At 48.1% G+C, this 24,462-nt stretch overlaps 1 protein-coding gene across 1 annotated transcript in view; it reads left to right on the forward strand.

Moving 5' to 3' along the window:
- Positions 1 to 835: 835 nt before the first annotated feature.
- LOC115325195 overlaps positions 836 to 24,462 on the forward strand; it is a 30,418-nt gene continuing 6,791 nt past the window's right edge. Inside the window, exon 1 of the mRNA XM_042293104.1 lies at positions 836 to 1,609. Coding sequence (XP_042149038.1) covers positions 836 to 1,609 — 774 coding nt within the window. The remainder of the gene's footprint in view (positions 1,610 to 24,462) is intronic.

Below are 24,462 nucleotides of genomic sequence, written 5' to 3' on the forward strand. Positions count from 1 at the left end.
TACGAATTCAAAGTGATGCCGTTCAGACTATGCACAACACCGGCGACGTTCCAGCGCGTAATGGACACAGTTCTTTCCGGCTTGAAATGCAAAGTTGTCTCGTCTATCTCGACGATGTCGTGGTATTCGCCAGTGACTTTGACGAGCACCTCAGTGTGATAGACAGCCAGGTGGCGCCCCCTGCACACCTGGTATATAAAGAGCATGTCGCACGAGATTAAAACAGATGAACACTTGGCAAGCTTGTGTGCACTCGTCAATGCCCCGCTGTCCCGGGAACTCGCCGAACATTACAGTGCCGACGAGGAAGTGGAAGTGTTGAACTGCTGCCGTCGGACCGTGCGCCTGTTCTGAAATGCCGGTGGTCGGCAAGCTAGAGCCGTTTGACACTGAAACGAACTGGAGCGAGTACCGGGAGCGGGTTGAACAGTACTTCATCGCCAACGATGTCAGGGATAAGAAAAGGCGAGCTGTTTTACTTATGTGTTTTGGACCCGCCACATATTCGTTGCTTCGAAATCTTCTGGCTCCTGTCAAACCGTCGGAGGCCAGTCTAGAAACCATTTTCGAGGTATTAGGCGAGCATTTCTCACCGAAGCCTTCAGAAGTCGTCGCAAGCTTTAAGTTCAATTCACGGATGCGTCATGACGGTGAGACAGCGGCGGATTTCTTTGCTTGTCTGAACAAGCTGGCGGATGATTGCGGATTCGGCGCCTTCCGAAATAGAATGCCGCGAGACCGAATCGTCGGAGGTATTAACGACGAGATGATACAAAGGCGACTCCTAGAGATTCCAGATTTGACCCTTGACCTCGCAAAAAAGACGGTCGTTGCAATGGAAGCAGCGAAGAAAGATTCGCAGATGCTATCGACGTCTATTGAGCCAAACCTCGCGTCAGCCAACACAGTGTCACGCGATGCAGCTGTGAACCCGAAGCGGAAGACTGGCACCACCTCGTGTTTTCGTTGCGGAGGCGAGCATTACGCCACACAGTGCCGTCATGCAAGTACCACTTGTCACAAGTGTCGGGGAAAGGGGCATCTGGCACGAGTGTGCAAGGGGAAGACAGCGGATGCGACCGCCGGTGGCCCGACGACGTCCACTAGAATACCGAGATCGGTCCACACCTTGGACGAAGCGGGCCAGTCGCAAGATGTCTCACTGCCAGAAGTCTACGAGATGTGGGAAATGACATCTTCTGCAGTCGACGGCCAACCTTTCCGAGTGGAAGTTACGGTGAACGGGACTCCATTGCTGATGGAACTTGGCACGGGAGCTAGCGTGTCTGTTGTGTCTGAGGAGACATTTCGACGCGAATTTCCATCAAGGCAGCTGGAGCCGTCGCGCATCATGCTGAAAAACTATTCAGGTGAACTTTCCCCAGTTCAGGGAAGCCTTACTGCAACGGTGAGACTTGGAAACCGCGAATGTCAGGACATCCTCTATGTTGTCCCTGGCACGTGCCCATCTCTGCTAGGACGTGGCTGGATGAAAGGCCTTGGCATCAAGCTTTCCAACGCGAAGGATGTCAACTTCGTGACTTCTGTTGCGAACCTCGTTGCTGAATACTCCAGTATCTTTGATGGAGGTCTAGGAACTTTCAAGGGGGTGGCCGCAAAGATAACTCTTCAGGACAACGCCAAACCAAGGTTTTTCAAGCCTCGTTCAGTTCCATTTGCGATGCTTGACAAAGTCAACGAGGAGTTGCAACGCATGGAACGGGAGGGAGTCCTACGTCCAGTGAAGACTTCGGAATGGGCTGCCCCTATTGTACCGGTCCTGAAACAAAATGGGCAGATTCGCATCTGTGGAGACTTCAAAGTCACTGTGAATCCTGTGACTGCACCTGAAAAGTACCCCATCCCGCGAGTGGAGGACCGGTTTGCTAAGCTGAGCGGAGGCGAGAAATTCAGCAAGTTGGACTTAAAAGATGCATACCTACCAGTGTTGCGGAGTTGCCACTCCGGAATTGGAATGATTCCGGAATCATTCCGCATTTTCGCAACCCGGAATGGAATGGGAATGGAATGGCGGCAACGTTCAGGGGAATGGAATGGGAATGGAATTATATGCCTTTTGCCCGGAATGGAATGGGAATGGAATGGGCCAGGTTCTTTATATTTTATTTATTTATTTATTTATTTATTTATTTATTTATTTATTACGTTCAGCTATACCGAGCCAGTAAGGGGGTCGGTTGTACAGAAATAATTGAGCGGGAAACTGCGAACCCGCGTAAGGCCCTAGCAGACTTGTGCGCAAAAGAAAAACATGCAATACGAAAAAAACAAGCGTCAAAGCAAAGAAGAAGAGGGGGAGGGGGGGGGCGGTGGCGCCTTTCACCAGTGAAGTTGAACACATATCCGAATGTGTCTGTGCCTGTAATATTGCACGGCTGGTACGTCATCAGCCGACGTGAACGTGACCCGCTGCTCTGGTGATCCGATAACCAGGAAGGAGGCCAGACGAGGCCTCGCTGTGCGGACCCAGACTTCGCACACTTTCGACTCGTCTCGAGCGCGCTGTTTCTCGAAGAGCTCGATCTGTGCCGGCAGTATAAGGTCGCAATCCACGAGGTCCCTGTTTGAATGATGCTAGGCGAAACTTAAAGACTGCCATTCATGCGTTGGAGGCGGAGAGTTGGCAGGTAGGACCGTCACAACAGGGATGCCACCATATCGATTTTTCAACCGTAACAGAAGATAAGACATGTGCTACAGGATGCTTCAGGTGGTCCACTTTTCTCGAAAATTCCAAATGCAACTGCCTGCATGGTCTTCAACGAGGTCAGCTACAACGAAAGTATGTCTTGTCCTTTCATACAGCAGCGTGGGTAAAGTTTCATGTTCAAGGCAACACCTATACAGATCCACGAATACTGGTTCATCCCACCGTGACGTCATGCAGTGCTGACAGGGGCGCCCTTATTGGACAGAGAAGTGGCGATGTTTTGATGGAATTTATTTTAGAGGTCGAAGTCTTTTCGCATCACTGGTCAGTCAGACAGGACGCCAGGGAAGGGACCGCGGTCAATCCTTGATGGAACGTTTTTTAAACCCATTTAGGACTCTTCGTCCGGAACCACTACCTTCAAGACGAAGTGCCAAGCCTGCAAAAAAGTAATTTCGGGACAAAAAAAAAAAGAAACTTCCACTTCAAACTTAAAGCCTCATCTCAGTTGGCGTCTCAAAGAAATTTGAAAAATGTATTGTTTATCAGTATTTATATTTCTGCCCTCTCTAAAATGTCTTCTTGTATTTGTATTTCCAAGGACTTTTCCTCTTTTAGAATGTATTTCCGATACGTATTACGATACATTTTTATAGATATATTTGAGACTTGAGTGTCAGTATCTTAACAACTATTTTCATCTATCTCAGTATTTGTATTTCAAAATACATTTCTGAATATTTCTGCCCAACCCTGCAACGTAATGCAGCTGTCAAGTGACACTTTAGCGTTTAGGAATTGGAGGAATGGAATGGAGTGACTCAGCCATTCCAGGAGTGGGAATGGGCCCAGTGTCCCCATTCCTAGGAGTTGAAGGGAATGGAATTATCGAAAACTCTAATTCCCCGGAATTAAATGGGAATGGAATGGGGGTGCCCATTCCGCAACACTGATACCTACAAGTTAAACTTGATGAGAAGTCGTCACAACTGGTTACCATCAACACTCCACGAGGTCTGTACCAGTACAGTCCCCTGCCGTTCGGTGTGACCTCTGCACCATCGATCTTTCAACGAGAGATGGAGAACCTATTGCAAGGACTTAAGCACGTCGTTGTATATTTCGACGACATTCTCGTGACAGGGCGAAACGATCAAGACCACCTGGAAAACCTGAGCCAAGTGCTGAGTCGGCTGCAGCAAACTGGGCTGAAGCTGAAGCTGTGCAAATGCGATTTCTTGGTTCCCCAGGTTAAATACTTGGGTCATGTCGTTAGCTCTGCGGGATTTCAACCAAACCCAGAAAAGACTGACGCAGTACTGAAAGCTCCAAGGCCTACTAATGTAAAAACGCTGCAGAGCTACCTGGGACTGGTCAATTTCTACCGTCGGTTCCTGCCTAACTCGTCCAGCGTTCTACATCCGTTAAACCATCTTCTGGGGGCAAAGACGCCTTGGACTTGGAATGCGGACCAGGAACAGGCTTTTCGTCAGAGCAAGGAGTTACTGCTGTCTGCCGCGGTATTGGCGCATTATGACCCGAAGAAAGCAGTGGTGCTTATCTGCGATGCGTTGCCGTACGGAATTGGGGCTGTCCTTGCTCACCGAGAAGATTCAGGTGCTGAGAAACCAATTGCGTTTGCATCTAGAGGTCTTCTGCCGGCTGAGCGCAACTACAGTCAGCTTGACAAGGAAGCCCTGGCTCTGATATTTGGTGTGACTAAGTTCCGGCAATACCTGTGGGGCCGTGACTTCGAAGCGGTCACAGACCACAAGCCCTTGCTGGGGCTGCTTGCTACGGACAAGCCTGTACCTGAGACCTGTTCGCCACGTGTGCTGCGTTGGGCACTGATGCTGTCGGCTTACAGCTACAAACTGAAGTACAGACCTGGTTCACACATAGCAAATGCGGATGCCTTGAGTAGGCTGCCGCTGCCAGTTCCTCCATGTTCCATCAAGCGGCCAGCCGAGGTATTTATGCTCGAGGGGGCCTATCCTCGCGTACTACTTGCGTCTGTCGTGGCCGACGCCACTTCAAAAGACTTTATTTTGGCGAAGCTTCGAGATCATTTGTGGTCTGGAGCTGAGCTGCATGACCCAGACTTAAGAACTTACGCTCCTCGAACAACTCAGCTGTGCGTACAAGAGAACTGTATCCTGTTGGGGTAAAGAGTCGTCATCCCAGGAACCTTACAACCAGAGGTTCTACGACTCTTGCATGAAGGTCATCCAGGGATCGCCAAAATGAAGGCCGTGGCTAGGAGTCATGTATGGTGGACATCATTAGATGAAGACATTGCGGCTACAGTAAGGGGATGTCGTGTGTGTCAAGAAAACCAGCGACTCGCACGACCAGCACCAATGATGCCATGGCCATTCCCAGAAAAGCCATGGTCTCGTCTTCATATCGACTTTGCTGGACCAATGAAGAACCGATATCTACTCATCGTGGTCGACGCCTACTCAAAATGGATTGAGGTCGTTCCTGTGTCCACGCCGTCGGCAGAAGCCACGATCCCAGGCCTGCGGCTGATGTTTGCCTGTCACGGACTACCAGACCTCGTCGTATCCGATAACGGGCCGGCATTTGTAAGCGGTAGCTTTAAGAACTTCCTTCAACAAAATGGAATAAGGCAGATTCTAACACCACCGTATCACCCTGCGTCAAATGGAGCCGCTGAGCGAGCGGGTCAAACCAAAAAGTTGAAGCTGAAGAAGGCAGCTGATGGAAGTTTCCAGTGTCAGCTGGCCCGAATCCTGCTCAACTACAGAACTACACCTCATGAAACCACAGGGTGCACTTCGGCGGAGTTACTGATGGGCCGCAAGTTTAAGACTGCTTTGGCTCTACTTCACCCGTACCTGAGGTCAAGCGTACCGAAAAAACAACTCATCCAGAAGATGGCGCACGACAGGGGTGCTCGACTGATACCAACTGTCCAACCCGGTGATGCCGTTTATGCGAGAAATTTTCGACAAGGTCCACCATGGGTACCGGCAATTGTGACCGACACTCCAAGTGACCACATCAAAGATGTCGCACTCCCTGATGGTCGGTGTTGGAGACGTCATGAAGGACATCTGCGTCCTGACCTATCCCAAGCTAGGGCATCGTCGGGTCCGCGACCAGAGCCGGTGGATCAGGCCGCTCCTCCTAATGAGAATGTGCCTGTACCACTAGAGGATTCTGCCCAAGCGGTACCTCAAACCGTAACAGCTAAATATCAGCATGACGATACTCAGCCTGTTCCTGGCATTCCGCTACCAAGGAGTCCTGGTACTCAACTACCGAGGAGAAGTAATCGAGCACGAAAGCCTCCTGTGCGCTTTTCACCGTGAAAATCGATGGGACCTTGGCTCATTTTTGTTAGGGGGGGGGGGGGGGAGGAATGTGATAGAGAGCCAGGTGGCGCCCCCTGTACACCTGGTATATAAAGAGCATGTCGCACGAGATTAAAACAGATGAACACTGGGCAAGCTTGCGTGCACTCGTCAATGCCCCGCTTTCCCGGGAACTCGCCGAACATTACACTCAGACGTTTGCGAGCCGTGCTACAGGCTATCCAGAATGCCGGACTGACACTGAAGCCGTCAAAATGTCGGTTCGTTTACGGTGAGCTCAAATTCCATGGCCATGTCGTGAGTGCTCAAGGTGTAAGTCCTGACCCTGAAAAGACATTCGCTGTCGCCGAATTTCCGAAGCCATCAGACAAGAAAGCCGTACGAAGATTTCTTGGGCTGTGCGCATACTACAGACGTTTCGTTCGCGATTTTGCCACGATTTCTGCACCGCTCACGCATCTGACAAAGGACGACGTGAACTTCCTGTGGGAGGAGGAGCAAGAACAAGCGTTCAACGAACTGAAGGACAGACTCCAGTCGCCCCCTATCCTCCGACACTTCGGTCTATCAGCGGAAACGGAAGTTCACACAGACGCCAGCAACGCCGGGCTAGGTGCGGCGCTCGTCCAAAGACAAGAAGGAGCAGAGAGGGTGATCGCTTACGCAAGCCGGGCACTGTCCAAGGCAGAGAAAAATTACTCGACAACCAACAAAGAATGTCTCGCTGTCGTCTGGGCGTTAACCAGGTTCCGCCCATACCTGTACGGGATCCCGTTCCGCGTTGTCACGGACCACCACGCTCCCTGCTGGCTCGCCAACCTCAAGGACCCGTCAGGACGCCTTGCTCGCTGGAGCCTTCGACTGCAAGAATTCGACGTGACCATTGTGCACAAGTCTGGCCGCAAGCATAATGACGCCGATTGTTTGTCTAGGGCCCCAGTCGAATCTCCTCTCGACAGCACCGATGACAATGATGACGCCCGTTTTCTCGGAGCAATTACAGATACCGACATGGGAGCACTTCAACGAGACGACCCCGAACTTCGCGCCGTGATCGACCACTTCGAAGGTCAAAGAAGCTCAGTTCCGCGAGTCTTGGCCCGAGACTTGCCAAGCTTCGTTCTGCGGCGAGGCGTGCTCTTCAAGAACTTCGGAACGAGCAACCCTGCCTGGCTGCTGGTTGTTCCGGCCAGCCTGCGTGAAGAAATCATTCAAGCCTGCCATGACGACGTGACGGCTGGACACGTTGGCTACAGCAGGAGGCTCGCCCGCATTCGTGACAAGTATTACTGGCCGAGACTCCCGAAAACAGTCCACCTGTACACGCGGTCGTGCCATGAGTGCCAACGACGTAAGAAGCCTCCGACGAAGCCAGCAGGACTCCTGCAGCCGATACCTGCACCGACTACGCCCTTCCAGCAGGTCGAAGGGATTTACTTGGGCCGTTCCCAACATCGACGCAAGGAAATCGGTGGATTATCGTCGCGACCGATTACCTTACACGATACGCCGAGACGAAAGCCCTCCATCGGGAACAGCGGTAGAAGTCGCCAAGTTTTTTGTCGAGTCTATTCTCCTTTGACACGGCGCACCTGAAGTGCTGATCACAGATCGCGGGTCATCCTTCATGGCACAGCTGACTCAAGAAGTTCTTCGGCTCAGTCATACCAGCCATCGACGAACAACCACTTATCATCCGCAGGCCAACGGGCTAACGGAGCGGCTCAACAAGACGATCGCCGACATGATCTCCATGTACGTCGACGTAGAGCACAAAACAGGGGACGAGGTGTTGCTGTACGTCACGTTTGCGTACAACACAGCGGTGAAAGAAACCACGGGAATGACACCGTTTCAACTGGTACACGGCCGGACGGTCGCCACACTGCTCGACGCCATGCTGCCTCACGTGCCGGCCGACGATGGCAACGAAGATGCTCAACTGATCTCGCAACGCGCGGAAGAAGCTCGAGAACTGGCAAGAATCAAGATTCATGACCAACAGCGAGTCGACGCACGCCGCTATAACCTTCGTCGCCGGGACGTCCACTTTCAACCCGGAGACCGGGTGTGGGTGTGGACGCCCATCCGTCGCCGCGGCCTCAGTAAGAAACTGCTGAAACGGTACTTTGGCTCATACAAGGTACTTCGTCGCCTCGGCGAACTGAACTACGAGGTGATGCCCGACGGAACACGAACATCGGCACGCCGCCCACCACGACCTGAGGCCGTCCACGTCGTGCGCCTGAAGCCGTACTACGCTCGATAGGACTGTGGCCCTTATGTGCTCCAAAGGACTCTTTAGTTTATTGTTCTTTTTTATTTTTTTTTTGTCTTGCGTTGCATCGGGGCGATGCACTTTTAAAGGGGGCGAGCAGTGCCGCGCGCGCAGCCGGCCATGTAGGCAGCGCGCGCGTGGCCTAACGGTTATCGAACCTGGTTCCCACGCGAAAAATCAGGGTTCGATTCCTGGGAGCGCCACATCTTCTGTTATTCCTGCAATTTAGTTTTCTGGTAGATTCGAGAATCATGTTGGGGGGCGGGTTCGAGGTCCGAACGTTCTACGCGTCGAACATTCTACGCCGATTATTCCAGAAGCTCACGTATGTACATAAGGGGCGCCGCGTGGCGAACCGGACTCAGTCTCGCCCCAGCGCTCGATCCTGTGGTTTCGCCGACATCGACGGCCGCGACGCTCTCCTGCTTTCTTCTGTTTCCTTGTCCTTTTATTAATTTGGACACAAGTTCGCCCCCATTAAACGTTTAGTTTACTTCAGTTTTCGTCGCCTCATCACTTGTCATCCATGACAATATGTCGTTGTAGCTGCAACATTGGGCGCGTTAGTCAGCACGAATGGTGCAGGAGGCTTTCGCTTGGCCTTAACTCACTTAAATCACAAAGCATGAGCAATGATCTCGCCGCATTTTTTAGATATTCTTTCGATTATGGCCATTCTTAAGCATAAATGAACGTGATAATTGTCGGCATGGCAACGCCTTGACTCAATCGGCCGGGTATTGATAGCACACGAAAGCAGACAGCGTCCATATTAGCTGCGAGATGTTTCGGTGGCGCCCTCGTTTGGTTACCTTTCGTGACGTCATTGCTTTGCGAACAGCAAGTTCGATGGTGTTTGTAATGAGCATGGTGAAAGCCTGAAATCATAGCGCTCTCAAAGCAACACTGCCAACACCGTCAAAATTAAGTTCTTACATTCCTCTTATTTCCGTCGTTGAGAAAACCTTTGCTGACGTCATAGTCACCACTCGGCCAATCGTAGAACGCCGACCAAAGCGACGCTCTTGATTGCGCACGTTGCCAATAGACCTCTTTCTAAATTTCCCAAGCACCTCTGCCAAGCACCGAGGTGCATGCTACGAGCGTAGTTACACGCCTTGCACGTGCTGGCGTTTGCAGTAGTAATTTTTCTAAAGCAAAAACTCTAAGACAAATTTCGCCTTGCACGCGGGTTCGTCAAAGCCGTTTTATGATTATTTACTTGGAAACTTTATAAGAGAAAGGCCAGCACACCCGGACCGTAGAATTACACTACCAGTGTTCTCCCCGATGCTTGAGTAATTTAGAAAAAGATCTATTGGGACGCTGTCTACTTCGGTGTGCTATCAACACCCGGCCGATTTAGTCAAGGAAAGCAATCCGCTTTCCAAAGACGTTCCCATGCCGAAAATTGTCGCGTTCATTTAGGCTTAGGAACGGCCAGAATTGAAAGACTATCTGAAAAATGCGGCGAGGTCATTGCTCATGCTTTGCAATTTAAGTGATGCAAGGCAAAGCAAAAGCCTCCTGCACCATTCGTTGCTGACTAACGCGCCCGATATTGCAGCTACAACGAAATATTAGTTCCAAAGCGAGCGGCGCTCACTGACTGGGGCACCGCCATGTTTCTCGCATCCCTACCGAGCCAGTCATGTGATTTCAAAATCCCTCTCCTGGGTATTAGCGGCGAGATTAAAGCCCCTTGATAAAAGCGTTTTTTACAAGTACCGCCAACCATTGTTGTGGAAGCGCTCGAGATACGTGCCATGAGCAGGTGCACCGCCGCCATTCGCTTCCAAGGCCCGCTCATTTCAGTGCTGCGCCGCCATTTGCTTCCAAGAGCCGCTCGAGACATGGGTCTCGCGCACTCGCGCATTTGACGCTACTTGCAAGACAAGCGAAAACACATCGAGGGGCTTTAGGCGAGATGTTTTGGTGGCGCCCTCCTATGGTTCCCCCTTGTGACGTCATTACCTTGCGAACAACAAGTTCGATGGTGTTTCTTATTAACATGGTGGAAGCTTGAAATCATTGCGCTCTCAAAGGAACACTGCCAACACCGTCGAAATTAAAGTTCTTTCATTCCTCTTATTTCCGTCGATGGTATACCCTTCCCGACGTCATAGTCAGCTTTTGGGCCAATCGTGGAAGGCCGACCACAGCGACGCTCTCGGTCGCGCACGTCGCCAATAGCGGTCAGATTTAGCCGCGGTTAGCGCTTTAAGCAAACGGGCCCAGACAACGAGTTTCTAACAACGACCATCTACGCGATCTTTTATGCTGTGAAGAGCGACAGTAGCTATACATATGCATAAATAATTTCAGATTAAAATAAGCTCGACTACATCGTCTTTCCCCGTATTGTTTTCTTTAGTGTCCGAAATACCCCCCTCCCTCCCCCCCCTTTTTTCGTCCCCAGTTTTTCTTCTTCCGACGTCACTGGTATGGTAGAACGCTCCTCGACCTCGAGTTGTTTCGGCTTCTGTGCTTTTTGCTCAGCGTTTCTTCCGTCCCGGAAAATAGACATCTAAAGCAATTACAATCTAAAAATTGTCAAGGTGCAGGCGAGCTGGTGCATGTTGATCGTGATGCAAAATCCTGAGACTGGGGATGAAATTTGGAAGAAAAAGTGTACGAAGACAGAAAAAAGGGGACAGGACAACGTCTCAAACTCGACGTTGTCCTGAGCTGAGTTTGAGACGTTCTCCTGTACCTCTTTTCCTGTCTTCTTGCACTTTTTTTTCAAATTTCATTCTCAGTCTCAGGATTTTGCACCATGTACAAACTAAAATTACTATAGGCCAGCGTCACTCGGGCGGCGTTCGATCGGATTTCTACCAGCGTGCAAGGGGGTAGGGCGCAGTTTGGCCAGATAGCTTCAAGATTTTTCTGAGCCTCAATCACTTGCCTTCCCCTGGCCGTTTCATACTGGATGAGTACCGACTGTTTTGTTAAGCATTGCGTTCATGTGATCACTACTGCGTGATGCGCGTTAATGACCCCCCCCCCCCTTCCCTCCGACCGGGCTTGCGGTCACAATCAAAGTACTATGGTCACACGTCACTCTGCACTGGCAAATATTCCAGCACATCCGGGACACTCGTTGTCTCATATAATTGCCTGACCAACTTCGCACAGTCTAAATATCGCACCCGAACTTTTCTAAGCCTGATTTCGCGAAAACCACTGAGGCATATATTATAATTTATGCTAGATAATTATAAAACTCGCGTCGTTTATGTAATCATCGGTTCGAGACAGGTTTTTCGTCGCTCGGTTGACAAGTATTCATTCAACGCAGTAGCTTACTTCAGGTCTTCAACGACCCGCTGATCAATCTTGCCCTGTGCTACACCATTGTAAAATTTCATTGCGGGCTTGAATCATCGCGATATGTATCACAGGCCTTCAAACGATAAGAAGTGTTTTAGAATTTAATTGTAAAATGTTGAATCTCAAATATATTATTTTTGTTTTACAAGAAGTTCTTACCACCCTCTGAGTACCCATGCATTTGTAGCGGCCCGCTAGAGTGAAGAAGAAGAGGACTACTCAGGCAAGCAATCGGGTGCGCGTGTTGTGCTCCCGGGACTCGAGCCATTCTAATCCTACGGATAGGCCCGTAGCTCTCAAGTTTTGAGCAGCGCTCCAGGCGAGCAAAATAGAATATTTGGCTCGCGTTTCGAACGTGCGTCATTACACTTCCCCCCACTAGTGTTTTTTAATACTCCGTTCCATTCTATACTCTGTTTCACCTTATGATGTACCGCAGGAAAGGCTACAAGCGCGAGCTCCTTGCTCTAGGACACATCTCGGCGGCACAAGCTCTCGTGCGTAAAGAGTAGCTCCCGACGCTATGAGCTCGCGCTTCCAGCTTTGTCTGCGGTACAACATAAGGTGAAACGGAGTATAACCGCCAGCGTAGCAGAGGCTACAAGAGCGAGCTCCGATCTTGCAGTGTCCCTTCCAAGCACGCGCGCTCGTGCAGTGCAAGCACCGTTCAGGGGAACATGTTTTTGCAAGTAGCTTCAGCGTCGCTATCACGTAAAGTGAACATACGGGCTCACGGAAGCGATGAAAGAACGCAATAAAATAATGAAGCTGAATGGGACGCTGAGTCCGCGAGCTGCATAATTCTTTTCTTTTTTTAATTTTAGTTTTTCTTTTTTTTGGACGTTTTGTTATCGCCCGTCCACAGATGCTGACAGATGCTTGCATTCGAACGTTGCACGTGCAAAATCGAACGTTACAGCGCCGCCTGGATTGTGCTACCAGCATAACATGGTCGCGTCTTGCGGACGCGCTCGCGCCCCCTGCCCGAGAGCAACGGGCCTATGGGATAAAGCGGCTGTTTCAGACATGACGTCTCACGACTCCACAATGGTGACACGGACGTGATCGACCCACACGTCCGGCGTCGTCGAACAACGTAACCATGCAAGCTAACGGTGAGCCTACATCACTAATTGGAGTTGTCTCCCTCAAACTTCCACCCTTTTGGCCCGCTTATCCGGCCTTGTGGTTTGCCCACCTCGAACCCCTATTCGCTACGCGAGGCATATCATCGCAAGTGACCAAGTTCCACTACGCTGTCAGCGCGCTCAGCACCAGGGAAGCTGCCGAAGTCAGGGACATCGTCATGACGCCGCCCACAGAGGTGCCGTACGACAGGCTCAAGCACGAGCTTGTCAAGCGTACAACGGCGTCGGAACAGCGACGTCTTCGACAACTCCTCACCGAGGAAGAACTGGGAGATCGCAAGCCATCTCAGCTACTGCGACGCATGAGACAACTGATAGGGACTGCGGCCATAGATAACTCGATTCTTCGCGAGTTGTTCCTTCAACGCCTCCCATCAAATGCACGCATGATTTTGATTACCTCATCCGGCGTCTCCCTGGACCCGATGGCAGAACTCGCGGATAGAATTTGGCAGCGGCGGCAGCGTCTTGTCAACACTGCTAACCGAACAACACGCCTATTGCAGTTGCTGATTCGGAGGCCTGTGCCCGCTTTTCGCCGTCGTCTACATTCTTCGACGCTGCTGATTTCGAGGACCATCTCCTGCCCCGTCATCATTGACCCTGCGCTACACTGCCAGCGAGTTTGGAAACCGTGGCGAACTTTGTCTGCGCAAGCGCAGTTTTTGGGCGTCGAGGCAAGGTAAGCGGCGGTTTTCTCCGTGCTAGTCATTTGGCAGCGGCGGCAGCGTCTTGTCAACACTGCTAACCGAACAACACGCCTATTGCAGGTTGGTAAACTTCTTTATTCTTTCATCTTGACCGAATCCATGCTGTCACTGCTGCCGCTGCCACTGGGACTTCAGTAACGTCTTGTGTTGTGTTTCCTCGTGTTGTGTGAACGATGTCTGACGCCTGTTCATCCTGTCAGGTACCGTTCCTTGAGGATGACGGGCCTGTGGAATGTAGCATGTGCGCGTGCAGGTACCATTTCGGGAAATGCGCCGGTATAAAAAAGAAATCCTTTAATGGGAAAAGTGAAGCGACAAAGTCGACATGGCGGTATCCTCCTTGTAGAGGCGCCGGACAGCGTGCTAATAACAGTGGGGATGAGGAACCTGAACCTGATGTGAAATCTTTACTTGCATCCATCAACCAGAAGCTGGACAGTCTGCCTCTGCTTAGAGAGAAAGTATACAGTATGGAATTGTCTGTCCAGTTTCTGTCGAAGCAATTCGACGAGTCCGAAAAGAAAATCAAACACCAAGAAGCTGAAATCAAAGAACTGAGAAAGAAGGTAACAGACTTGGAGGAAAAAGAAAAAAATGAGCAGAGTAGTAAACGGTGAACTCCAGAAAGAAGTAAATGACCTAGAATTCCGAAGCAGGCGTTTGAATCTAGAGATTCACGGCATCCCGGTGACAGAAAATGAGGACTTGATTACCGAGCTAAATAAAGTTGCTGACAAAATAGAGGTTCCTCACCTAGAGGTTTCCGACGTTGTAGCTGTACACAGGTTGCCGGCAAGGAAAGACCACGTTCCCGGAATTATTATTCACTTTGTTAGACAAGACACCAAAGACATATGGCTGAAGAAAAGAAGCACTCTAAAGGACGTTACCCCACGTATATTTATTCAAGAAAACCTCACTCGTTTCAACAGAGAACTTGTTCGGGCCATAAAAACATGGCTAAAGAAAAAAGCTACGCTTTCGCGTGGTACGGGAATGGAAAGGTTTTTGTTCGAAAGTCTGCAGGCATGCGTGCCATTCCGATAAAGGACAGAGATGACCTTGACAGACTCTAGATAAGATAGGCTGAGGCGTTTATGTGTTTTTCTTGTTTGTTTCTGTGCAGATGACCAACTTAGACGTCTGCTTTCCTTCCGATTTGGGAAGGGTTTTTGATAACAAGAGAGTAAAACCATATCTTTTTTTCATTTAAACGTACGTTCGGCACGTAATAAAGGCGACGAGCTTGGCATTCTTCTTAATGACTTCGGATTTTCTTTTGACGTGCTAATGCTGACCGAGACGTGGTTTATGCAAGAATCAGATGTTTTGAACTTCGATAATTATTCGACATTTTATTTAAATCGCTGCTCAAGGCGTGGTGGCGGAATAGCCATGTATGTAAGAAAAGATACTCAGTGCAGTCTCATAACAGACATTACTTCTATGACTAAAAATTACGAATCCCTATGTGTGAAACTCGGAAACACTCTACTTGCAGTATTGTATAGACCTCCAAATGCTGATTCATCTGCTTTTTGGAGATTTCTTGAAAGAGTATTTCAGTTAGTTTGTGAAAACTGTTACAGTTTAATTTTGGGTGGTGATTTTAATATAGATATGAGTTGTGCTACCGCTTGTCAAGTTGAGTTTTCTTCTTTGTTTCAATCTTACGGTTTTTCTAATGTGATCACGCATCCTACTCGAGTGACGTCACGCAGCGAAACGGTTCTTGACTTATTTAGTACAAACATACCTCTGACCCAGATTACCGCGGGTGTTGTGTGCTCTGATGTCAGTGATCATTTTCCAATTTATATTTTTTCTGATTTCGAAAACCTAGAAAAACCGTGTCATAATAGTGCATTTTTTTCTCCGGTTGTTAACGCCTAAACGCTAGGTAAGTTTAGACACCGTGTGGAATCTCAAAACTGGAACGGGATACTCTCAATGGATTCGGCCGATGAAGCGTATGATTGGTTTATTAATACATTTTGTCTATTATATAAAGAATGTTTTAAACTTCGAAAAATAACACCACACAAAAAGTCTAGAAAACCGTGGATTACCAGAGATATACTAAAAATGATAACAAAATAAAAACAAGCTTAATGAGCGTTTCGTGCGGACGAAAGACCTGGATGTGCTTAAAATGTTTAAAAAGTGTCGGAATGAAGTAACTAGTATGTTAAGAAAAGCAAAAAGTGCATATTACTATAAAATGTTTTATAATGAAAATAGAAGTGACGTTATCTGGAAAAAAGTTAATAATATCCTAAATCGTAACGGTAAAGCAAACGCTATCAAAGACCTTGTAATAAATGGTAGAACTTTCAGTGGAGTAGAGTTAGCAAATAAATTTAATGACTATCTTACGAATCTATTTTCCCCTGTTCAGTTACAAAGTGGTGATCTTTGTTTAACTCAACGCATAGCAGAAAACTGCTTCTTATTTCCTACTGATGAGTGTGAAGTACGTTCGGTGTTTTTAAACCTCGAAAGCAGTAAATGTGTTGATTTTAATGGTATACAGGTGCAGCCGGTAAAATATGTGATTGACATCATTACGCCGTACCTCACACATATTTTTAATTTGTCGCTCTCGACTGGCGTTTTTCCAAAGGGTATGCAGATTGCGAAGGTGTCTGTTTTATATAAGTCTGGAGATAGAAATGTCATGTCCAATTACAGACCAATTTCAGTCTTACCCGTTTTTTCTAAGGGCTTAGAGAAGATTATACACGCTAGACTTAACAACATTTGTGAAAAAAATTCGGTATTTACTGATTTTCAATATGGCTTTCGGAAAGGTCGCACTACTGAACTAGCTCTTCTACAGCAAAAAGAAATTATTCTAAATAATATAGAAAACAAACTCTTAACGTTGGGGATATTTATCAATTTTTCAAAAGCTTTTGACCGGATAAATCATAAAATTCTATTTAAAAAATTAAATTTCTATGGCATTCGAGGGCATTTTTTTGTTTTAATTGAAAGTTACTTAAGCGGTCGGATGCAAACAGTTGAAATTAATGGTTTTTCTTCTATGCTGAAAGCAGTCCGAACAGGGGTACCTCAAGGTAGTGTCTTGGGGCCACTGCTTTTTAATTTATTTATAAATGATGTAGCCGCTATTGCAAGTAACGCCTCATTTGTCATGTATGCCGACGATACTAGTATATTTTTTTCAGGGAACAATATTGATATAATGATAGCCGATGCAAACACATGTCTGCAAAAGCTTAGTTCATGGACTGTCTCAAATTCCCTAAAAATAAATGAAACCAAAACAAAAGCCGTTATCTTTAAATCAAAAGGTAGAGTGTGCAATCCTAATGTAAAGTTAATGTTGAATTCTTCGGAAATTGAATTTGCAAGCACAGTTAAAACTTTAGGCATAATTTTTCATGAACATATGTTATGGGACTCCTATATTCAAAATCTTACACTTAAAGGAGCTGTGCAACAATTTCAGGGCTTTGCTTAAATAATTGTGGAAGTTGATGCCTGACACTTCTGCAGTGAACTACAGAAAACAGATTTTGCCTGGATACCCTAGTTTTTACTTAAAAAAATGAAAAAGATCCAGGTTTTTGCCGCCTCTCAACTCGTGCATCGTCTTCCGGGTCACGTGCACAGTGACGTCACTAGAGTAGGCGCGGAGTTCCGGAAAAGTTCTCTCTTTAGAGCCATCAGCGAGCAGCGAGAACTCATCCGCTGCCGACCGCGTGACCACCCGTCCTTGCCAGTGTGGCGCTGTCCCCCTCCCCCTCCGGCTTCTGGCGGCTGTTCGCGGTTTTGTGGACCTAGGATAGATGGCGCCACTAAAACTCCGTATAATAAAAGTTTTGTCGATGATACCAGGGTGTTTACGCATTTATATATATGTTGGAACGACAAGATTTGTAAAAAGAGTTACCTTTTATCGAGCAGGTATTCGCACAACTTGCTATCTTTCTTACAACGACCCAAGTGACGTCACGCCGCTTGTTTCTCATGGCCGCCGCTCGTGGCTGCAGGTCGGGAAATATTCCAAGTTTTGCCTCGCTATTACGCGGCGGAATCGCAACATTGCGATGAAAAGAGGTGTGTTTTCTGCCATTTGTGACACAGTGAACAATATCAAAAGCAGAAAATGCCAATTCCTTCAACGTTAAAATCGTTGCACAGCTCCTTTAAGCTTTCAAATATCGTAGGAATTCTATATAAGCATCGCCATACATTACCATCTAGTATTAAACTCTTAATTTATAATGCATTGTTCGATTCTCGTATATCCTACTGTAACCTGGTGTGGGCAACCACGACCAGTACAAACCTTAATAAACTTTTTTTATTGCAGAAGAGAGCAATTCGAGTCGTAGCCAATGCGTCGTATTACGCACACACCGATCCACTTTTCTGTAAGCATAAAGTAATAAAAATACAAGAATATTACAAATATAAGCTTGCGACAGTATACGCGGCATCCCTTAAGTATTTTAACCACCCATTACTGCGGTTTTCTAGACTAAGTGTTAAAAATACGGTATACGGAGTACGTAGCGCCGGGTCCCTGAGAGTACCTCGTCCTAGAACAAATTATGGGCTTCAAATGTTACGGCATACATTGCCATCATTACTGAACTTTTTAAGAGACCACCATGTCTGTCTTGATGCACTAAATAAGAAAACAATACGCACAATATTCACTTCTAACTTTTAAACTTTTTTCTCCTGCATAGAACTGCCTGTTTTGTTTTTTCGCCTTTAAAATATTTCTGTTAACGTTTCCTGTCGGCCGATCTGCCGATAGGAGGCAGGGGCTTTGTCAAGCTGCACAGTTTGCATCTTTTTTCCCTGTCTCCGTCACCCATATGTACAAATGGGAGTAAATAAATGAATTGAATTGAATTGAATTGAAACCGTGTCATCGACCGTGGGTTTGCGGACTCTTGCCATCACGACGCTAACATCTCAAGATACGCAACTACAGTGACTTCAAGCGCAAGTAGACAGGCTCACACTGTTAATCACCGAAAACTTGCATGAACCAAGACCTCGTCGCCCGATTCACAGGTCGCGATCCAGACAACGCCGCAGCAGCCATTCCAGGGAACGCGGCGGTACAACGTGCTGGTGCCGCGCTCAGTTCGGGACGCAAGCCCGCAACTGCTATCCTCCTTGTTCTTTTGCGGGAAACTCTCCATCCAACAACTGAGGACGGCCAGTGCTGTTGGAACATCTCCAGACCGTCTGACACTATTTTTTCTTACGGAACGACAAACTGGCTTGAGGTTCTTAATTGACAGTGGTGCCGAGGTCAGTGTAGTACCCGCTAACAGTTACGACCTGACGAAAACCCTCAACACTAACACACTCGAAGCGGCAAATGGAACTCCCATACACACGTACGGCGAACGTTCTGTAATTTTAGACCTAGGACTGCGTCGTACTTTTTGATGGGTATTCATCATCGCTAAAGTCCGACACGCCGCAATCGGAGCTCACTTTTTAGCTCACTTCCACCTTCTCGTAGATATGTGTAAAAAACGCCTGCTGGACTGTGAAACCCACCTCACTGTCCGCGGAGTTCCAACTCAACCAGCGATCATTAGTCCGACACTCCTGCGCCCTAAACCAAAATCAAGTTTTGAAAATATTCTCTACGCGTTTCCAAGTTTGACACAACCTTGCAACGCTCAACGTCCGATTAAGCATGATGTTCTTCACTACATCAGCACAACAGGAGCCCCTGTCTACGCACGACTTCACCGACTACCTCCAGAGAAGCTTTCCGTAGCGAAGCGCGAGTTCGAGCACATGCTCGACCTCGGGCTAATCCGTCCATCCTCCAGCAGTTGGGCTTCTCCACTACATATGGTGCCCAAGAATAATGGCGACTGGCGTCCATGCGGCGATTATCGGGCGCTCAACAAGATCACAACACCAGATAAGTACCCAGTCACCCACCTTCAAGATTTCACAGCCAATCTGCAGGGAACGAAAGTATTTTCCAAAGTCGATCTAGTTCGCGCATATTACCAAATCTTGATGGCACCCGAAGATATCCCCAAAACAGCCATCATCACGCCTTTCGGTCTTTTTGAGTTCGTTCGAATGCCACTCGGACACTGCAACGCGGCTCAAACATTCCAACGTTTTATCGACCAGGTCCTACGGGGTTTGAACTTCTGCTTCGCCTATTTAGATGATAACCTTGTAGCCAGCGCATCAGAGAGTGAACATCAACGACACCTCCATCAGCTTTTCGAACGCCTTGACGCTCACGGCATCGTCGTTAATGCCAACAAATGCGAACTAGGTGTTAACCAACTAGATTTCTTAGGACACCACGTGGACCACATCGGCGTTACACCTCTTTCATCTAAGGTCAGCGCCATACGGGATTTTCCACAACCTAAAAATATACGCCATCTACGAGAATTTCTAGGCCAGCCAAACTTTTACAGGCGCTTCATCCTACACTGCGCTCACCAGCTACAACCCTTCAACGAACTTCTTGTGGGAAACCAAAGCGCATCAATTTCTTGGACTAGTGCGGCAGCTTCTGTATTCCAGGCCATAAAGGAGGCGATAGCCAACGCCACCCTTTTGGTCCACCCGAAGCCAGACGCCCCGACGCACGTCACAGTTGATGCTTCGGGTACAGCGGTCGGTGCCGTACTTCAGCAGCAGACAAAAAGTCAGTGGCGACCTCTCGCATTTTTCTCAAAGAAATTAACAAATACCGAGACAAAGTACAGAACTTTCGGGAGAGAGCTTCATGCAGTCTATCTGGCCTTGAAGCATTTCAGACACTTCCTTGAAGGACGTCGGTTGTTCATCCTTATTGATCATAAGCCCTTTACATTCGCTTTGGCTACAAGTGAAATGGATACACGCCTCGAGACCTTCGTCACTTAGCCATCATTTCTGAATTTACAACTGATATCAGACACATTCAAGGAAAAGCCAACGTTGTGGCAGACACCCTGTCTCGGGCAGACATCGGCGTCTTACAAACACCAGCACACCATCATCAGATCGATTTCGCTGCTATGGCCGCTGCGCAACAAAAAGACAATGAGCTGAGAAACCTTCAGCCGTCATCATCCTTAACACTTGAGGAAATCGAACTGCCATCCTCCGCTCATCCTTTATTATGTGACAAGTCGACAGGCTCTCCCCGCCCATATGGGCCACTTAACTTCCGCAAGCCAGTATTCGAAACGCTTCACCGTCTCTCTCACCCTGGCATCCGGGCTACGCAGAAACTGGTCGCATCGCGTTTCGTTTGGCCAAGAATGAACACAGATGTACGCGCGTGGACACGTTCCTGTCAGGAATGTCAACGACAGAAAATCCAACGCCACACTAAAACACCCTTATCAACGTTCCCCTTACCGAATCGACGCTTCGATCATATCCACATTGATCTGGTTGGGCCTCTCCCACCGTCTAACGGTCACACATATTTACTCACCTGTGTAGACCGCTTCACACATTCGCCTGAAGCCATTTCTCCACCCGACATTACCGCAGCTACTGTGGCTCAAGCTCTTATTACCGGATGGATCGCACGATTCGGCGTTCCTTCCACCATCACCACTGATCGAGGTCGAAAATTTGAGTCGAAACTTTTCGCCGACCTCACGCATCTCCTTGGAGTCGCTCGAATACACACCTCATCATATTGTCACGTAGGCGAAGGAGACGTTGGCAGTGGTAGGACCCAAGAAGGGTTTAATGAGCGTACTGCGAAGCAGGATCAAAGAGAAAAAAGGCGAAGGGCCGGTCCTATCGATCTGCTGGCAGCTCTTCGAGATTGCGCGGGGCACGAGAGAGCGCCAGGCGCGAGCCCCGTGCCGAACCGAAAAGGACCGAGGCGCGCTGTCATGCGCGAACAATCGAGGTGTTTGTTAACTGTGGCATTATCCCCCCTTAAGGCTGCGGTCCCACGGCAGCCATCTTGAACAAGGCGTTAGTTCAACCAATAGATGGCGACACGCACCCGCGGCCGTGGGGTGACCGAAACATTGGTTCACAGTGGGATGGCTCGAGCACCATCACGTTCCCCTCGTGGCCTTGCTCGCCCCGCTGCCAGCTGTACTCAGAGCCTTTTATACTGGGAGAGTTCGGCGGTTCTTTGATCCAGCCGCCAGTCTGGCAGCACTGATCAAACAGTCTGGCAACTGTGCGCATCCGCCATGATGTGCCTTGCCGTCTAGCTTGATTGCACCTTTGCATTTAATTGCATTATAATTATAACCTTAAATTGCAAGCTTCACCCTTGTAGGTGTAGGGCTGATGACGGCTGATAAAACCCGTTTGCCCTACTGACTCGAGCCGGCAGTCAGCTCGCTAGAGTCCATGGAGCGAGAGACGACGATGAAAATGATCGTTCTGCGCTGCGCTCTGCCAGACGTTAGATGAAAAAGAAATGGGGGGCTGCAGTGCCGTTGGGTGCTCGAACAATGCGAAAAAGGGGTTCAGGATGTACCGGTTCCCGCAAGGAAAAGAAAACCGCGCAAAGCACAAGGTCTGGGAAACCAAACCAAGAAGGGCTGAATGGAAGCCGAGTTCTCGATTGTGCGAGGTAAGTTTATGATTAACGTATGATTAACGTAACAAAATGCTTGATTTTTCGACTTTCTCCTTACGCCAACAAAAGCGCAAACGGCAAAACCTACACGCGTATACATCGCATGTCAATGGGGACCCACTCGCCGGGAGGCACATCATGGCGGAAGCGGCGCCCGCTGAGTCCGCTAGACCTAGCGGGCCGTAAGCCCCTCCCACCCGCCGAACTCTCCCAGTATAAAAGGCTCTGGCTGTACTCAGCCAGCTCAAGTAGCGTGGCCCATCAAACGGATGTTTGCGAGAATGTCAGGCTGGGTATAAATTGTTCTCTGATATAGGGACATGCGGTTCGGCGGTTATGACGGGCTTTTGCAATAAATCTTACCAAGAAGGAATCAAATGTTGATTGACGTGTCAATATTCTATCGACGAAAATTTCCTCTGCAGGAATGCATGCTCAGTAGACTCAATCTTCCAAGACGCCAGTGGAAGCGGACGTCAAGTAAACTGCTTCGCGATCTACGGTAGTTACCTCACCATTTTAATTACGACTAAAATAACGTCACGAAATATTATGTTTCACGGGGTCCGGAAGATGTTGTAAAGGTCGTTACATTATAGGGTTCCCAGAAAACAAACGCAGTTGCAATATTTTCGGAAGTACCGACACAGATAATGTTGTAAGTACAGCTTAGGAGTAATATGGTGAAAACCATCAGAAGAAATAGGAAGACGTTTATTTGCAATGATGACGCTATGAAATGAACGGCCTTTATACGACGGCAAGTTATGAGCGTTCGGGAATTCATAAGTTCACGTGATTGCTAACTATGGACATGCGTTTTTGTCGGGAGATGGTGTTGCGGTGATGACCTGATATCGGACGACTCGTGGCAAACGAACAAGCAAGTTTCTTCTCAGCGAATGGTAAGTGTCCAGTGTCAAGCACAACACGTGGCTGCCGATGTTGTCGACGTTTCGAACACTTACCGCTTTCGACAAAAGTCCTGGTACCTAGGCTAACTCTCTGGAAAGACTCGGAGTCTTCCTTGAGTCCAACGCCATCATGAACAGTAACTGAAAACGATCCACTATTCAATCGGTGGGTGGCGAAACGTATCCGCATCTGCGGAGTCATGGTCGATGCGTACTCTAAGTGGCTGGAAGTTTACACGATGCTTGCCATGCCGTCCAAACACGTCATTGACGTTCTACGGTCTCTTTTACCTACTTTCGCCCTACCGAAAATACTTTTCTCTGATAACTCGCCAAATCTTGCTTCAAACAAAATAAACAAGTTTTTGAAAAAAAAAAAAAAAACCGGCATCAGGCATCACATTAGTGCACCATACTATCCTGCAACTAACGGGCATGCAAAACAGATGGTGTGCGAAAAAAAAGAAGCCTTTTGAAAGTTTACGGAAGAAGCAGTCCAGTGAAGAATGGCCAGGTTGTTGTTCCAGCAGCACGCCGACGGTCTCATCTTACACTGTAAAAACACCCGCCGAAGCAATATTCGGCGGACGAAGAGCCACACCCCTCGATCTCATGATACTATGGCTTACAAACGAAGATCGAGAGATTCCCAGATCGGGAGTAATTGCAGTTTATTCGGTCGGACAACTCGTCTACGTAAGGAATTTCAGCGGAAGTCGGGCCTTCCATGTAAAACTTGAGTAGAAAAGGCTCTATGTCGGTTGACCAAAAGGTGTCATCTCTCTGAATACGTTGGATATCAATGCCCTTGAGTGTAAATAAAACTAAATCACAAAGCTCTCTTTGTGTATTGTGTAACTGCCCCTGTATTTCATAGTAGAAGCTACGGTGGTGATTTGGACCTTTCACACCAGGCTCCATTTTCTTATTTTTCGCCTCATACTCCTTTGCGGTTTAAGTATGCTTCAAGAATCTTTTGTAACGGGGACACTTTACGTCAACGAGGCCATTTGTTCCAAGTAGTCAATCAGGGAATGCTGCTAGAATTCCGTCCCTCCTATTAACGAATAAGCCGCACTTCTGCACAGTGCAGTTTTCCTGTTCCACGTACAGTTGTAAAGCAGCGTCCTCATTGATTCTACCATATTTTGTTGCGGGTAAAGAAAGTCTTTGGGTACACGATATTTAAAACAAGTCTGGCACTGTACGTTGTGGTTCGACACCCACTAATGTCGTCGTCCTTATAGAGCCTCATCATTTAATCATTACCTCGCCACCTCATATTGCTCTTCATCAACAGCAAGTACAATAGGCTACCGCCATGTTACAATCCAAGAATTGAAAAATTGAGTCGTTCAGCGTTCAGTCCTTCAACAAGTTTATTATTTATATAATGTTATTGCGTTACATTACCTCGAGACGATCGACGTCTATCGTCGATCTTCAAATACTTATACCTGTATATAAATTAGACGCACAAGGG

This window comes from Ixodes scapularis, unplaced genomic scaffold (genome assembly GCF_016920785.2).
Source record: "Ixodes scapularis isolate PalLabHiFi unplaced genomic scaffold, ASM1692078v2 PGA_scaffold44__24_contigs__length_19508400, whole genome shotgun sequence".
Lineage (NCBI taxonomy): Eukaryota > Metazoa > Arthropoda > Arachnida > Ixodida > Ixodidae > Ixodes > Ixodes scapularis.